Genomic DNA, 18,618 nt, shown 5'->3' on the forward strand with positions numbered 1-18,618 from the left:
GCCGTCCAGAGAGGGTCTCGTCCCCTCTGATCACTCTGGGAGGGGAGGAGTGACGTCACCTTAGCGCAACCACGCAAACGCTCACTCCACCGTAGCAGCGCACCGCTAAAGTAAATTCCAGCGTCACACCCCGCGACCCGAATGACTATCATTTGCATTCCTCCTGAACACAAAGGGGTGAGCAGCGAGTGGGAGGGTCCAGAGCGAGCATGCAGCTGGCTGGATGGGATGGAAATGCTGAGGAGGACAAGATGAGAGGGAGGAAAGGAGGACGGAGGGGACGGCAAGGAAGGGAAGGATATACAGGAAGAGAGGGTGAAAGGGAGACACTGCACTTCCAATAAACCACATTAAGGAAGTCGTTGTAATAGGTAGTGGTACAATACAGGAAAGGTCACATTTAACATCAGTAGCACTGCAAAGCTAACTGTATGTCTCCAGTTAAACTTGAGTCAGTCCGTGTTGAAAAAGGAAGGACATGATCAGAAGGATTTATAATAAATAATCAATCTATGTCTTTATTTGTTGAAATCTGATAACATTTCCTAAGCACATGTAACAAATGACCCGTCATTAATTTCTAATCACTCTAATCCGAGCCATTACTTCTGAAAAACGATGCGTGTCATCTGAGGCCTCGCTCCGTTTTCGGGAAGCGAACAGAGCCAGGGCTTTTGTGAGAGGGTTCGGATGAATGAGGGACGAGGACATCTGTAGGAGTTTTTTAGGGGTGTGTCATCTTTAGGGATACGGCGGAGACAAGAAGGACAGATGGACTCACAGAGATAGTGAGAGGAGGATAGTAGGTAGGAAAATTACTGCACCAGATTACAGAAAATATGTTAGACCTACTAACTTGAATAATTACAGAGTTAAAGACCCTACACAGGCAGGCCACATTCCTTGCTCGATTACATGAGCAATTGCACTGTGACATCAGCATGTAGATGTTTAGGTTTGGATTTCTGTTAAATGTTTCATGCTAAACTTTTCCAGAGACTTATCTCATATTTATGGTTCAGACGTCCTCATCTTATCAGTGTGTCAAAGCCAAAAAAAATTAAAGAGGTAGCAAAAACATTTAGCACAATCCAGCCTTCTCGGCAAGAACTTCTGATTATGGACATCTAGCTTAAGCAAAACTAGTGGAACCTGAACTTAATGGTCAACTTAGGGTCAAACTTGTTTGTCCAAAACATACAAGACGGAGAACATTGCCTTCAAAATGTGTTGGAATCAGAAAACGGGACATAACAACAGTATTAAGAATCACTCTGTTATGTGAAAAGTTAAAGTCTAAAACTCCACCGGGCCTCGTAAGGCTTTACACAGACTCATAACCACACAGCAGCTCAAGCACAAAGAGCTCGCCCAATAACCTGAAAGAGTGACATGTACTTTCTTTGCTTGCTCAACTTGTTGCGTTGCGTCTCATCTCCAAACAGTCCTTTTTGTGTACTCCACAGAGGACCGCACTTTTTTTCCCCCCATTAATGCATTTGTGCAAGGATGACCAGATTAGGAAACCCACTTCCTGTGTTTAAAGATGCTGACCAGTGTTTGTAAGTCAGAGAATGAGTAGGAGTTTGTCACGCAGCACCAACGACAGACTGGAGAATTTCCACTCTCCCCTCCGCTGGCAGACCTCATGCTCGCACAGCTCAGAGAAATTAATTCGAATGGAATGACCTTCAAATAACAGCGCATGCCTGGTCACACTGAGATGTACACTCCCTCTTAAACACAGTCTCAGCACAGAATGCTTTAAGTGCCGTTATCTCAAACTGTGTAAATACAACCTTTGTTGTGTTGCAGGCCCAGGCACTGATTAGGATAGAGGTAAGGCCGGGATGTGGATGGTGCCCCTGGGAAGGCAAACATTAAGAGATTACCCAGGTAGTGGTTGCACTGTTAGTCAAGTGGCAGCTTCCCCCTACTTATTAATTTGTGAAAAACACACATGGAAGCTGAACTGCACAGGTGGTAAACACTTGACGCTTTGTGTCTTCGGCGGAGTGCGCTGGGCCCCTTGAAATCTGATTACAGAGCGGCTCTCGTGCGCCTCTGCGGACTACACGAGATCAGCGCTAATCCATTGGGAAACCATCAAAGAGTGTCTGGAGGCAGATCCACCCTGCTCACCTGACAGCTGGACAGATTAGAGTGTGCATGTGTGCGTCTCTTCCCTTCTTCTTGTGAATACGCTGCCAAGTCATAAGATCCGTGCTGCATTGTTGAGCTGTTGTCATTGTTAGAGTTGGGTGTGAAGCACAATGGACAGCGGAAGTCTTGCTCTAAAGATCAAAATACTTTAAAAGCGCTGGTTTACAGCTATATACAGTGTTCCTGATACAATTATATTAAGGAGGCTCCCTGCTTCCTCAACGTTAACCCCCGCCCACCTTGAAGGTCAAGTTAATTTTATTTAATTGCATTTTCTATATAGTACCAGATCACAACAGAAGTAATTTGCCCCCTCAAAGTCATAAACCTAGGGGAAGCAGTGATATATCAGATTCGTGTGAGGCTAATGTTTAGCATACTCATAGGACTAGTATTTTTCCTCTTAAAATAGGCCCACCGCATAAACTGCACCTCCCACCAACCTGACTAGCAGCCTCTATAGTTCCCGATCCGTTATGTAAAACCAGCTGGTACCGAGTTCTTGCCACTCTGCACGTGTAATAGCTGGATGTTGATGTGCAGCCCCCGGGGGCTTTCAAATCCACCCCGTCTGTGCAAACAACATCCTCCTTAAGTGTTTGCGATTTACATCAAAGTCCATAATGTCGGAGGGGTAATGATTATCAGCTGGACCAATCGAGGGCGGCAGTCACACGTCTGCCCGGGCGGCTGCGCTCGCGCACGCCCCTTTTTAAATTCCCACTACAAGCGCGAGCCTTTGTTTGGCAATAGCTGTTGCGAGCCTGCAAATTACAGGCCTTCAATCTGACGCTGCGTGATTGATTCCTGCCCATAATCTTATATCACTTCATGGTGGGATGACGTGTTTCCCTGATTACACGTGGGGAACGGTTTGTTCCTATCGCTCGAGCTCGGGGAAAGAAAAACAAAAGGTTATTTGTTGAGGAGCGAAGAGAAATGGCCGCGTTGCGCCTTCACCACCTCCGAGCAGTTTGTCAAAGTCGTTGCGCCAATATAAAGTGAAAGGGGGGGGGGGGAAGAAGAAGAGAAGGTGTTGAAGTTGCATGAGGAGGTGAAATCCTAGTTATGTAACTTGGAGACGGGTAGAGACACGTAACTGAAAATAAAAGTCTTTGGCAAAATGTGTGCGACAGTTTGCACATTGGATTGTTCTGTGTTACTGTAAGGAGGCTGCCGAATGATGAAATTAAGACTAAATGAGATATGTTTTATTAGTCCAAACCTCTGTGGAAGGAAGGCAGAAACCTTTTTCTCAACAAAAAATAAATAAAAATAATCATCCAATAAACTGTTAAGGAATTTTTTGTAAAAGGTTAGCAGACGTGCCTTTGCTGCTACACAACTCTATGAGGGAAATAAGAAGTGGAGGGTCAAGGGTATCCACATTACATGAAGCACCACAAGGTTTTCACTGTGTGCCAGCTGGTGATATTAAAGATACTATAATGAAAAAGTGATGAAATCATGAAGGTAGTACAACAAGAAGAGAGGGAACGCAGGTTTAATAAGCAATTACAAACTATTTGGACTCCACAACATGTCATCACAACAAGAAACGGAAGGTCTTGAGCCAGGGAACGGCCGTAAAAACCCCATTTTGGCCATAAAAGGCCAGCTAAACGTCCACATGAGATTTCTTAGCCTGGCGGTCAAAATCATGTTCCATTTTAACGGCGGAGTCGATGCCGAGGCCCGGGCTGAGATCAGAAACAAGAAACGCATAAAAAAAAAAGAAAACAATAACAGAAGTAGTGGACAAAGATGGAGAAAGAGTGGAGTAGAGGAGGGAAAGCAAAGAAAACCAAAGAGGAATATAGAGGAGGCAAAGTGTGGATAAAGAGAGATAATTCTAGTGAGAGAGGAAGAGGAAGAGGAGGAGGAGGAGGAGGAGGGAGCATATGGATTTGATTACAAGCCGATGATGTCATGTATGTATGTCAGGTAATCAGGCCCTGGGCTGTGTGTATCGCATGTGTGTGTCAGACAGCGCCGAGCGCGCGGGGCAAGACCAGGCCTCGTCCGTGACGGCTGCAGAGCAGCGGCCCGTCTGATGTGCACCAGAAATAACACAGAATCAGTGGAGAAGGTGACTGCGTGCCTTTGTCTCTCTCCGTCTGGTTCGGCCGCATGCAGACGGCGGATCAGATCATTAACTTGCATAAAAAAAAAAAAAAAAAAAGACAACGCCAGACAGACACGCATTCACACGGGTTAAAACTGCGCTCCTCGTTTCCATCTCGTCTGGACGGTAACGGTTTATCAGAGTCACGCCTCATATCGTGTATGTCTTTTCCTGCTCACACTCACATGGATTTAATATGCTCATGTAGCAGCTGTACACATGTTTAGTTGTAGACTGTTTAATGAATAAATCAGGGATATCATGCTCAGCAGTGGAGCCAAGTGTTTGAAGGCTAATAAAAACACGTAGCAACAAGATGAAATGCAATCCAAGAAGTCCAGTTTGAATTAATAAGTAAAGCTTCTGGCCAGATTTTAACGTAATTTACAGAAAATTAGTTAAACTTTGGAGCCAGCATAGGATATAAGGAGTTCATTTTATGCTCAATTTGCTCAAACTTTTCCAAAATGTTTTCTCTCTAAAATCTGGTGTTTTCACTCAAGTTTTCTAGGGCCATGTAGAAAGGAACTGAGTAGATGCATGATTTCCACTCTCAAAAACTCCAAAAATAGGCTTTTATTTGTCACTTCTTCCTTAACAACAGTTAAATAAACAGTAAAATTGTGCCACTCATATCATTATGATGATGTATTATACTGTGACTGGGCCGTGGAGCTCGCGTTTTGTCATCTCTTTACCAGAAGTTCGAGCTCTAAGAACATGTTGAAACGCCGGAAGACCGTGGTGCCGTTTGGGATTTAACGAGCGCCTCGCCGAACCAACAGCACACGTTACTCATCCAAACCAAATCCCAAACCTCCACATTCTTCTGTCCTCGCTATGGTCCGTCCGTGGAGGTTACATAACACGTCTTCATCACCCCCACTATTTGTCATTTGGCAGAGGCTTGTCACAGCAAACATGTTTGTGCGGGCTGCTTTTGCGTTTGATCCACGACATCTGTTTCAAGTGTACAGTACTCAGGGCTCAGAATACGTCCAGGTCCAGAAATAGAATCTAATTTTGGATGACCGAATTGTTTGTTCCGAGTACAAACTGTTTGTTGCAGGGAAATGGGAAAGAGTACAAACCTATAATACATCATCGTTTAAAGCCAGAGCTCGGTGGACAGTTGTTGGAATCGGCAGATTGTGAAATATTTTCAGTTGTTTGAAATCAATCCTGCGGTACTCATTTCTCATGGCCTTGTGGCAAAGTATTTAAATTCGACTTTAAAGAGTTTTAGAGTGTTTCGGGAAAAAAAGTCTCTTCAAGTGGACACAGGAATTTCTTTGAGGAGCGAGAGACAGATTTGCGACTTTAGTCTCAGCGGAGAGCTCAAGCATGTCACTCTAATTACGTTCCAGACTCCTCCAGCCTCCAATCTAGCGGCCTTAAGCTGTCAACAACGCAGGCGACAAGCCACACACGCGAAAATCTGTTTGAGACTCGGCCCAAAAAGAGTTGCTTTCTTTGGATTTTATCTAGCGACTTTTTCACACAGCCTCATTCATTGACCTCCAACAACCATCTCTTCCAATTTTATGCGAGTCATTGGACCACATGTTTTTACTTCTTTTCTATTTAACGAATGTTCCTCCGTGTATGCACCATAGACTGTATATAAATATGGACAATGCGACACCACTTTCTTACGTTGGCTAGTTTCCTGGATACAGGATATTTATTTATTTATTTATTTATTTATTTCTTACTCTCACGGTCTTATGGGGCCGCTTCATGGAGCAGCTGGCAACTGGTAGTCATCATGATGTCACATCCTGTTTCTATAGTGTCAAATAACTAACTAAAACAAAACGTATCAGAAAAAAATGACACTTGAGTATGGATCAGCGTTATATTAACTACCTAAAATGGTCGAAACCTTCCTTGAAAAAAATTTATTTGATGTGAGCTTTAGTGTTTTAGTTTGGCCCAAGTCCCATCCATTAACATGGATGGGGTGGAGCTTGTTACCTATACTACAGCCAGCCACCAGGGGGAGCTCTACTTGCTCTGGCTTCACTTTTGAGGAGCTGCTCCCTTGTCTATGTATATTTACAGTCTCTGCTATGAACCAACTGAGTATATTTCAGAAAACATGAAATTAAATTGTGCTTACTACACTGACAAACGATTTGTCAGAGAAGCTGCTCCTTAGAAATCAATCCTGCTGCAGTCAAGTGTGTGAAATGACGCCTCATTTCTCATGGCACTGTGGCAAAAAATTAAAGATTTTAAAGTTCTTCAAGAAATATTACCCTCTAGTAGCCCAGTTGTCACAGTTTCAAGATGACAGGGGACTTCAGTCTCACCAGAGAGATCATCATTGTCTATTTATGCTCCCGTGGCCTTCAGCTGTCAGTGACAATCCCCAAACCATGTTAAAACACAAATCTATCTCATCCCTGTTTCCCGTAATAAATAACAAGTTCAAGACTGTATTCCTCACCAAAAAGAGATGCTTGTCTTTGGCTTCTAGCAGCACTGGCTATCCAGACATTTTTTTCATCCAGCCTCATTCATTGACCTCCAACTTACACAAGTTATTGCGCCACATGCTTTTGATTTTCTTATTTTCTTCCTGACTCTTGTCTACTCCACGTGCGAACCAACTTGTTTTATTTGAGAACACACGAAATTAAATTTGGCCCGCGGCGCTGGCCAAGGGTTTATTGGTGAAGATGGTTCCTAGCTGACTCAGTTCAATTCAATTTGATCTATTACAGCGCCAGCAACAATCCAAATTGTCTCAAGAAGCTTTACATAACCCAGAGCCTGACATGTGAACATACAAGGCTTGTTTCCTTTCATCATTGTTAGTTTGATGCGTCATTAATCACAGTACAAAATAGACAGGCATGGGCTTGTAATAGAGCTGAAGTGTTCAGCTGGCAGGAGAGGTCATGAAGTCAGTTTGGATGACGATTGCAACGTGTTTAACCCGTGTCGCTGTATCCATCAAGAGGGTTATATTTTTACATAAAAATCTTGCCCTAGTGTTGCTTTAAATTAACCCTGCAAATCTCTGTTTCCCCTCGGCTCCGTTGGCAAGGCTCGTAACATTTAGCAAGGGTGACCTCAGCCATTGTAAAGCCATGACATATTTTATTTCGTGGGCAGGAGACAGGAAGACTCTTGCCCTTGTTATTCCCTCACGCTGCTGGAATCACTTATAACTCCAGCGAATTTGCCTGCAGCATATACCGACAAATTTAGGTTTCAACACACTGCTGCGTACTTGTGAGTAATTTGCCGTCTCACTGAATGACAAGCACTGTCACCTTACACCATGTAAGTTCTCGCAGCGTGTTTATCAGGAAGCACTTTGCTCATGTGTTTGTGCGCCACGCAGTGTCACCAGTCCTATTGTCAGCATAAACAGGGCGCATTTTTCTCTGAACAATACGGACCCTGACAGCTCAGCAATAAACTCAGTGAAAAATCTCTCCGCTCAAATGACAATAGGTGACGCACGGTGTTCAGGCTTCTCAAATATGGATATCGCCACCAGCTATACACCAGAAATCTATGAGCAATCTGATAATGGAATTAAAGACCGCTGCATTGTGATGTGAACAATGTGCCGCTGATAAAGAGAAATGTGTGCGAGCTTAAGCTGCGATTACACTTCACGCATGACCATCCATTGTTTTGTTTGTCGAACAATTAGTTTAAAGCCTCTTGTTTACCCGCAGGTGAGATTTAACTAGGCAGGCCTCACTTCACCAAGCAACTAGGAGCACAGAAATGATAAACAGCTAGCCTGGCTGCGTCCAAAATAGAAGCGCAATGTGTTTTTTTGAATAGATTCAACAAGCAAGATTAGATGTGTTAATGAGTGAGCTTTAGAGGGGCTGGTAGGCAGATGTTTTATAGCTTCAGGCAGAGCCAGGACAGCTGTTTCCCCCCTTAGTTTCCAGTCTTTAAGCATCCTATGGAAGGCGTTTATCTGTCATTTAAGAAAAACTATCTCATTTAGAAACCTCGCAACACTGACGCCAGTGTTTTTTATTGTTACAGCCGTTGCTAAAATGGATTTGTTAAGCAGAGAGGATGATTGTGTGGACCTTTCATTTGGTAAAAGTAGAAAAAAAAATATTAGGATTAGGATTACACCTGCAGGATTATCCCAAACATTTCCAGGTATATTTCCGGATGTCACTGGTTTAAGAACTGCACAAAATTTCGCGTGCAACAACAACTTGCACAACTTTATGACGGACAAAAGTGTGCAAACATGATTCAAAGTAGTATTAATTTTAAAAATAGGGCAGCACTGTAAATGCAGACATGTTGTGCTAAGGTTTATGCTAAGCTAAGATATCAGTCTCCTTTTTACAACTTCAAATTTAATGAAGAGAAGATTTTTTTTCTTCCAAACTGTTAAAAACTATATTAAAAAAACGGTGGCCTGCCTGTTAATCCACTATAACATGACCCATTCTGCATGACACTGATACTTTTGTACTTGTTCGATAAAGATCGGACTGACATTTTTGTTGAAAGAACAGGTGCTTTCTAGGTAACTAAATCTGCCATTGTGTGCGCAAAAAGAATCTACTTAGCGAGAAGCCATGATGTTTTTTTTCATCACCCTAATAGGTCTGGAACCAAATCCTTTTTTTTTTTTCTTAGCTGCGCTGGCATTCCTCCGTGAGATTAAACATCCACTGATACTAGCCGGGCTAGCTGGAAAGCAGCTAGTGGCACCTCGATTTTATTCAGCAAAAGGATCGCTAACAAATGTTTCGGTGAAACTGTCAAAACCTCTCGGACTCTCGGGCCCGTGAACACTTCACATGTGAAAGATATGTGTTACATGTCTTGTCTTGTTTTTCAACACTCGTCTCAATTACGAATTCTCATCCAAGATTTGCTTATTAACTCTGCAAGCTGATTATTTTTTCCCCTCCCTTCTTTGCTGAGCAAATGACTTAAGTTGACATGAGCCAGAAGGAAACGGTGTAACTCGAACTCCCCGTCTCTCTTCGCCTACTGCCGTGCCTCTGGCGCAGTGACAGAGCGGGCAGATATTTCACACATTACATACGTCAAGAAATACCGTTCCCTCGTCTTTTGGTTAAACAGTTACTTCGGCACGCTCGCTCCAGCGCTCAGACATGAGTTACACATACGAGCAAGCACACCCCCTTCTTGCGAGGCTCTGAAAGGCAAAGCTCCATATAAGGACATGTTGATGATGTAATGCTCCATAGGCAGGGAGCACATCCCTTATTGTTTGGTCTGACTGCAGGAATGCCCACATTACAGCTACTAAGAGAGTGAGGCGCACAGAGAGAGGAAGACTTGAAGGTCTGGTGTTGTACGGCAAGATAATGAGCTTATGGCAGTAAAGCCGGGAAAGCCTTTGGCGCAGGTAGGAGAATATAACTTTGTATTTGAAGGAGGAAAACTCTTGAAACTTTCAAAATGATCAGCTTGGAGACAGGCAGATGTTCAGAGCCGCATCATTTAATCTTCTTAGTGTGTATTTTTAAGAGTTTATTACGTTTGAGGTTCTTCAAAGAACATTAGTGATGTTTTAAGAACTTTTTTCTTTCCTATCTAATTATCTTTGCACTATTCTGGGAAGATTCACGAGCAGTTTATTTAACAGTTTTGTTTTTACAAATTTGTGAAGAAGGTTTTAAACCAAATCCTAATGACTTATTAAAAAATGGAAAGAAGCAGCTATCGTGATAAGATGGGGAGTTGGGAGCTCTCATATGCAAACACGGGCAAAGATTTGAACTGTTTAGAGTGAGATGAAGCTAAAATCTGAGGGTAAAATGATTCTTTAGGAGTCTGCTAAAGTGACACAACCGCAGATATAATGATAACTTAGATGGATTTAGCTGTTTTCCTCTTTTCTTGGTTGTAGTGATCGATATTTCACATTAACAGCCGTTATTTCAGTGAAATTAGTAGACCTTTACTGCATAAAACAGCAACCTGAAGCTTTAAGAAAGTCTTTTCCGTAATGTGCATTCAACATTTTGCAAATTTAACCTAAAAGTGAAGTAGATTCAGAGAGGTTGACCTAGGTTTTCTTTTGGTAACAGATCTCTCTATTACCCGCATTACCGCTGCTAGGAAGTTAATAAATATCAGAGTTCCATATTTTACACCTTTTGATTGCACTCTGGGGGCATATCACTTAGCTTTAAATACAGCCCAGGCACGGCTTCAATCAGCGTCCTCCCTTCGAACTCTTCCACACATGAGGCCGCTGTCCACAAGCTAAGGGGAGATGTGCGCACAGGATATATTGGTCTCTACATACATGATCTAATCACTTGCGGTGAGGAAACGGCACAGCCGCCCTGACATATGGAACGCGTAACACCGCTTTCAAGCAGCGGGTGAGCAACAGTTTCCAACTTCAGGAGTCACTTAAAGAGAGGGAAGCCCTTGGTAGAGCTGTAACGTGCGCCTGTGTGTGCTTGGCTGCTCCCGACTGGTTCTTTTTTTTTTTTTTTTTTATGTTAGCTAGGCAGAAAAATATATTTGAAACAAAGACAGAAACAGTTCAGTAAAGTTAAGATGTCCACCTTAGAACTCTGACCCACCAAATCACTCTGTGCAGACCTTTTTTCCATGACACATTAACAGCCCACAGCGGTGGTCACGCATCCGTTTTAAGGGGAAACCAGAGTGAAACTGGTGATGGTTGCAAAAGTTGAGCGGGCTGCGGAGTGGGTGGTAAGGTGCCTTGTAATATTGATAGCCATGAAACTTTATGTGCGCCACTTCACAATTTATTCCTCTAAAATAATGCACTTTCAAGAAAAAGGGAGAAAAAGTTCTGCTTTCCGACAATGCTGAAATAAAACACTATGGGGCCGTGCACAGATGCTACACAGATCAGCTGTGTTATTTATGCATCCCCTGGAAGCACATGGCATCGGCTTCAGCTGACTTATATCGGATGGCGAAAGCTGGTCAGTTGAGCTACTGCCACTCGTTAAAGTGCGGTTAGTCTCCGACATTAGCTGAGGGTCAGCAGCAGGATAATGTTTCTTAATGTCTGTTGTCGCCTCGTCTGTATAACGTGCCTGCTCTGAATTATTTCTCGCAACAGAACTGGTCTCAGATGTGTCTCAGTTGGCCGATTACACTCATCTACAGTATGTGTGTGTCCTTAATGAGACGAAGTCCAGGGACAAGTGATCTGCACCGAAGTTTTCCTCTGCAGCACAGACGAGGAATATATTCCCCGCTAAGGGCTAGAAGTGATTTCATTGCTTTCCTCTCAAGAGGATTTGCTTTTATTAATGCAAAGTGCCCTCCCTTGCATGCAGTCTACAGGATTGATATCCAGTTCAGGACTTTAAAAACAAGTGATACTCAGAGTTTCCAGCCCTACTAGGGACCAAAGTACATTTCTCTTTCTATTTTGGCTGATGACGTGCACTAGAAAAACAGCGGGGACCGAGATAAGAGATTGAGTAAACAGTGATTACAGGCGACAAGCTACTTTGCTGGAGTGATGGCTGCTCGCTGTAAAGGAGTTTCGCTAAGCAACGTGGTGTTTCTGCACACACAAAGAGACCTTTTTTTTTTTTTTTTTTTTTAACTCCTGCATGTTTCTTGGACTGTTAGACACATTTCCTTTCATGGAGGGATTTAATTTTAAAAAAAAATGTTGCTAGTATCCAGGATAAAAAAAAGCCGACCACCTAGAACAGAGTGTAAAATTAAAAAGCAGTTTTAGGGGGGGTTTGGCTCACACTGCTGTTGGATACTTAAGTAAGTTAAAGTAAAAAAATATTAAATACCTGTACAAATATACAATAGAACTGTTATATACTGCTGTATTTATAGTAAAACATAATAAATCATTATTTAATTGTATTTGATATTAATAGAATTGTTCCAATTTGCAAGTAATAAAGGTAAAGTTAGCACTTTAATAAATGTTTTCCTGTAAAATGTATGATACTAAATGAACTTCTTTGTTTTTAAACTGAAAGCTAAAAGAACTACTCAGTTATACCTGAGTGAAACTGCATTTTTTTTTTTATTTGCAACATAATTCATACTGAATGAAACGCTTTATTTGCTTCTTGAAGCATGGCCATTAAAAAAAAATCCGCTTGAACCACACTAATAATGAATAGCTAATAATATTTTTGGGTGGTTTTCTTTTTGGTCTAATTGCGACCCATGTGCCTGCCCCCTCGCTCGCGCACACCCTGAAGAAATGACACACTGCTGAGACGCGACCCACCCTCCTGCACCACACTTACATCACGGCCCACAGCCCAAGTGTGGAATTAGTGATCCCTGAGAGTGTGCGTGTGCAAGCGTGGGGGGATTTCTGTATAAACTCTGTGGGACTGTAATTGCTTTGGAGGCATGGGGAATTCCTTTAAATGTATAAGAAAAAAATCTGGGGAGGGTCGGTGGTGGTTTTTGTGTTGGGGGGGAGGCTTGGTACTAGAGGAACCCCTTAATTAAAGGATTGTTCCATGCCAGTGGACCATCTGTGTGGAAATGCCTGGCAGCGGCACACACAGCAGTCATAACATCCCTTCCCCTGGGCATATATGCTCTATGGCCTGGTGATGCATGCATCCAGCAGACGTCCTGACCCTGGCTACGCACTGCAGCACACAACACACCTTGACATCGTTTGCACACTTTGGGTTTACATTGGGAACGGACAACTTTGGGATCAGACTTCATAATTTATCTTTTTTGGAAGAGAAATGTTGCTTATAGCCTTGTTTTTCCTGGCTTGACGTTAGATCGAGTGTCCTCCTTATCCATTCTCAAGGACTGACCCTTTTATTTATACGTTGACTCACTCTTGTGCAATTTTGTTCCCTCTCATGCAGTCCATGAGCACGGCAACCACTTGAACACATTGTATCTGGGTCAGAAACGTCCTTGTGCACGTCACATTATCTGGTGAGATGATTGTTTTAAGAGGTCAATATTTGGCTTGGTGTCCGTGTTCTCACCTAATTTCACAGAGGTCTTTAACCGCTGTGGAAACTTTCAGAAATCCAATGATTGTTAAAGTCGAGGACCAGTATTTACAGAAGTAACTCAGGTTTCCAAACCATATGAAAATTAGCTGGCAACAAGGGAACAAAAAAAACTAACCACAGGTATTTTAGTCTACAAACCTAACGTAATGCTTTTTTTATGATGTGTTAAATTTTCCATGACATAAAACCTTTAGTCCTCCTTAGAATTGCAGGGAAAATAACAGTGTTTATGATGTGTCAGTGCTCTGAAAAGTGGGCCCTATGGGTATTGACAGCAGGGGAGTTTCTTAAGCACCTTTCATATATAATATATATATATATAAAAAAGACTGACATTCTAGGATTCTCTACTCGCTGGAAAATCCATGGATAAAATACAAAGAAATGTAAAGTATGATAAATGTGATGCAACTAAGAGAAAATCCAACTGCAGTAAAATGTTTTATCATTTTGAATCAAATTTCTCTAAGTTCACGTTTGCCTTGTCATTCTCTTTGCAGGTTAAAGCTGTTAATTGATCAGGAAAAGGCCTACCAAGAACGAAAAGACGAAGAGAACAGCAAAAAGGTTGCAAGCCTAAAGGAGGAGCTGACGAAACTCAAGTCATTTGCGTTGATGGTTGTGGATGAACAACAACGTCTCACTGAGCAACTGAGTCAACAAACGGCAAAGGTCCAAGAACTGAGTGCCGGTTCATCACAAGCCCAGGAGGAGCTGAGCTCAGCGAATGCCCGTCTGCAGGAAGAGGAGCAAAAGGTCATTCGCTTGGAGGCTGAGCTGCGTGACCAAGCCAGTCGATACCACCAGGAACAAGAGGCCATGACTGCCAAACTGACAAGCGAGGATGCCCAAAACAGGCAGCTGCGCCAGAAGCTGTCAGCTCTCAGCAGGCAGCTTGATGAGCTGGAGGAGACCAACAAGACCCTGCGCAGGGCTGAGGAGGAGCTGCAGGAGCTCCGAGACAAAATCAGCCGTGGAGAGTGTGGAAACTCCAGCCTCATGTCTGAGCTTGAAGAGTTACGGAAGCGGGTATTGGAAATGGAGGGAAAGGATGAAGAGTTGATCAGAATGGAGGACCACTGCAGGGACCTCAACAAGAAACTGGAGAAGGAGGCCAACCAAAGCAGGTGCCTGAAAGCTGAAGTTGACAAACTGAATCACAGAATTATGGATTTGGAAAAGCTAGAGGATGCTTTCAGCAGGAGCAAACAAGAATGCAGCTCCCTCAAAAGTAACTTGGAAAAGGAGAGGACGGTGTCAAAGGTCGTGACCAGTGAGCTGGAAGTCTTGAAAGTCAGAGTCAGAGAACTGGAGGCTGCAGAGAGCCAACTGGGAAAGACGGAGCTGACGCTGAAGGAAGATCTAACCAAGTTAAAGACTCTGACAGTCATGCTGGTGGATGAGAGGAAGGCGATGGCAGAGAAGCTGAAACAAATGGAGAACAGAGTTCAGAACAGCACTGGCAAACTTCAGGCTGAACAAGACAAAGTAACAACGGTCACAGAGAAGCTAATTGAGGAGAGCAAGAAAGCACTGAGATCCAAGGCTGAGCTGGAAGAAAAAATGTGCAGCGCCACAAAGGAAAGGGACGACTTGAAGGAAAAGCTGAGAGCTGAGGAGGAGAAAAGTAATGATTTGGAGTCCAAGATCAACATGATGAAGAAACGGCTGCAGTCACTGGAGACGATAGAGAGAGAATACCTGAGAAGCAAAGCTAAAGAGGAGCACATCAAGACACCTATTGCTAACCGCTTCCAACAAGAAGACAACAAAGTCAAGGATTTGACACAGGAAGTTGAACGTCTCCGACGCAAATTAAAGGACATGAAGGTGGCAGAAGGTGATTTGTTAAAAACCGAGGAGTTTGAGTCACTGGAGAAAAGATTCACCAACGAACAAGAAAAAGCTAGAGCCATGATGGAGGAGCTGGAAATATCTAGAAAAGAGCTTTCAAAGTACCAGCTGGCTGAAAAGAAAGAGTGCAGCCAAGAGCATGTTCTCTACAAACGCCTGAAAGAGGAGGAGGCAAAGTCTAGTCACCTGACCAGAGAGGTTGCAGCTCTGAAGGAGAAAATTCATGAGTACATGGGAACAGAGGAGTCAATCTGCCGCATGAAAACTGACCACTCCACACTGCAGAGGAAACTGACCCAGCAGGAGGTCAGGAATAAAGAGCTGGCCAGGGAAATGGAGACGCTCACTCGAGAGCTTGAAAGATACAGGCGATTCAGCAAAAGCCTCCGCCCAGGGATGAATGGAAGGCGCTTTTCTGACCTGCACGTTTCCACCAAGGAAGTCCAGACAGAGCCACTTGAACTCATGTCTCCCAACTGCAAGACAATGGCGCCGCTGGAGCGCGCCGTGGTGAACGGGAAGTTGTACGACGAGAGCGAGCCCGAAGACAATGTAAATTACAGCAACGAGCTCCAGCTCACCAAATGCAGCCCTTCGCTCATCAATAATGTAAATAATCTGAACAACAACTTGAGGAGAGCGAGGGGGCCGCTGCTCAAAAACAAAGACGCCCCCAATCAGCTGAATGGCAAAATGCAGCCTCGGCAGAATGGCAACCACGTCCAGCCTGGAGACGTTGTGCTGACCCACAGTCCTGGGCAGCCTCTGCACATAAAAGTGACTCCTGACCACGGACACAATACGGCGATGCTCGAGATCACCAGTCCGACCACAGAAAACACCCAGTCATTCACCAGCACTGCGGTCATACCCACCAGCGGAGGTCCACCCAAACAGAGAATTACCATCATTCAGAATGCATCCATATCTCCTACGGCAAAGTCCATTTCCCCAACAACAAAATCTAAGAGTTCCTCTTTGTCCGATGAGCCATGTTCACCAGATAGGGCCCTATCACCTTTCACCATGGCTACATACTCCAGAGCAATGACCCCAGACTCTTGTGGCTCCGTGACTCCAGACAGAGCCATGTCACCAATACAAATTGTTTCGGTGACAACAGGCACCCCTGACCGCTCGCACTCCGCGGAGCCCGTGGAGGTCGTCGGAGGGCACGCCGTCTTCCGCGTGACTCCCGAAAGGCAGAGCAGCTGGCAGGTCCAGAGGTCCAACAGCTCGGGGCCAAATGTCATCACCACAGAGGACAACAAGATCCACATTCACTTAGGGAGCCCGTTCATCCAGAGCATCAGCACCCCGTCACAAACGCTGACCCCATGCCACTCGCCTGGACTCCAGGAGCAAAGAACTCAGGTGCTTGCAAACTGCAGTACTCCCGCCGTCAAAGGCAACAGCAAAATCACAAGTAGCATCATGATTAAGCCCACCTCCACCCCAATCCAAAGGCCATCACAAATTACAGTAAGTAATGCTTACGACTGACCTGATAATCCCAAATCCCTCCATCCCATCCTTTGTTACTGAACCTTGCCCATGAGACCCAACACCGTAGTCCCTCACACCCCAATCTATACCTTAATACATGTCTGTTTTACTTCATTTATGTGTTTCAATGGTTGGTTTGCTTGGTTATGTGTGATAAAACTGTTTGCCTGCATGAAAAAAAAACAAAACAAGAAAAAAAAAACATTTGAAAGCACTAGAAATTTAGATTTAATCTGACGTAACACCAGGTTTAATTTATGTGCACTTACTGTATTGTACTCAATGGCACCTTTGCCATGTAGTCAGATTATTCACACTGATGTATCATACCAGTTTTTATACTTCATATTCCACGTATTGCATTATGATTAAGTTGTTTGATTTTCTGAGAATTAAAGTGTGCCAAAGAAAGATGTTATGTTTTAGTTTGTCATCCATGCTTGCCAATTTCATTTATTCACTAAATCCAGCATGTTTTGAATGAATGTTCAAATTAAAAACAAACGTCATGAGATAGAAGTCAGCTGTTTGATTTGATTTTTCATGCATGCGTTGGAACTTTTTAACATTTAAGATTTCAATCCAGTATGCAGATTTGAACATGAAGACTGTCAACACTTCATTAAATGATACCCAAAATGGAATAGTTGTCTGAAAACACTTTCTGCTCGTACTTGACACGGAAACATACGAAACACGTCCCGAATGTGTTTATTTGCTCGAGTTAAAAATCACAGGCTTTCAAAGCAGTGTAATGTGAACTCTTAAATGACACAATGGAAACTCTGCTTAGGACCTTTAAACCTTTTAGTGGGGCACCATTTAGCTGCTGTTCTAGACGGATCTCAGGACAAAGCGGTGGTTATCACAGCCGTTATTTGAGTTTACCTTGACCATCCTCCACATTTGAGCGAGACACAATTTCTAAAAGGACGCTGTAAGTAACACACAAAAAGCCCTTCAAACCGAGAGAAGAACTGCCTGTCTTTTCCCAATCTTCAGACACAGCAACTGAATACTACAGCCCAGGAAACATACTATAAACACCGAAAATCCCCTTCAGAAAACCTGATCCAGTGTTTGGCTCTCAGAAACGCTAATGCATTCGTCAATAGCTTAACCTCAGCATCGCCGAGTCTCGCTGAGATTCCTTTTCACTGTGCAGAAACCCCAACATGTCTCTTTTATTTTGCTTTCTTCCATGAATCCTCTGAGATGAATCATCTGCTCGACTCATGTTCTCCCGCGCATATGTGTTCTTCTAAATGGGGTGTTTACGTTTTGACAAGGGGAAAAGTTACCAAATATGTGCGATTCATTTGGAGTGAATCAGAGGCAAAGCTCGCAGAAGGAGGATGACAGAAGAATGGATGGTAGATACATACAATAAACAATATATCTGGGGATTATATGTGCATCTTTACAGCAGGGTGAAGAAGCAGCAGCTACACTTGAGGATAAAAAAATATCACCTGTTCATCTTCCTCCATAAACTTTGCAACAATTAAACTAATAATTATCATGAAGAGCTTGAATAAAGTGTAACATTACACTACAATGACCAGCAGAGAGATGTTATGGTGGAAAGTAGTGCTAACAGTATCAGATCCATGGCGCGATTTAGACGGAGACAAGACAACTGTTGCAGCAAAGTGGTGGCGAACCCAACCCAAACACACACACACACAAGGTTACAAGGAGGATACGATTAAATCAAGCATTAAATCGCAGGAGCACAGCTGTGGAAACCAGATCCAAAGTGATGGGCGCAATGAAACGATGCAGGGGCTAAACAAGATGCTATTCATTAAACGACTACTTGAGAAAGCATCCAGCAGCTGGGATTACTGTCTGCGACCTCAATTACCCCCTGACTCATATTTGATTCATAAACTGCTCATCTGGTTCAGCCCAGGGAAGACAGATCTGCGCCTGGCCTCCCTGCCAGACTGATAATATGAATATCATGTA

At 43.4% G+C, this 18,618-nt stretch overlaps 1 protein-coding gene across 1 annotated transcript in view; it reads left to right on the forward strand.

Moving 5' to 3' along the window:
* The window catches only part of filip1l (filamin A interacting protein 1-like), a 30,936-nt gene extending 13,755 nt beyond the window's left edge, over window positions 1-17,181 (forward strand). The window contains exon 3 of the mRNA XM_084574231.1: window positions 13,788-17,181. Coding sequence (XP_084430357.1) covers window positions 13,788-16,644 — 2,857 coding nt within the window. The 3' untranslated portion in view covers window positions 16,645-17,181. The remainder of the gene's footprint in view (window positions 1-13,787) is intronic.
* The last annotated feature ends 1,437 nt before the right edge of the window (window positions 17,182-18,618 follow it).

This window comes from Chelon labrosus, assembly GCF_963514085.1.
Source record: "Chelon labrosus genome assembly, chromosome: 24".
NCBI classification, from domain to species: Eukaryota; Metazoa; Chordata; class Actinopteri; order Mugiliformes; family Mugilidae; genus Chelon; species Chelon labrosus.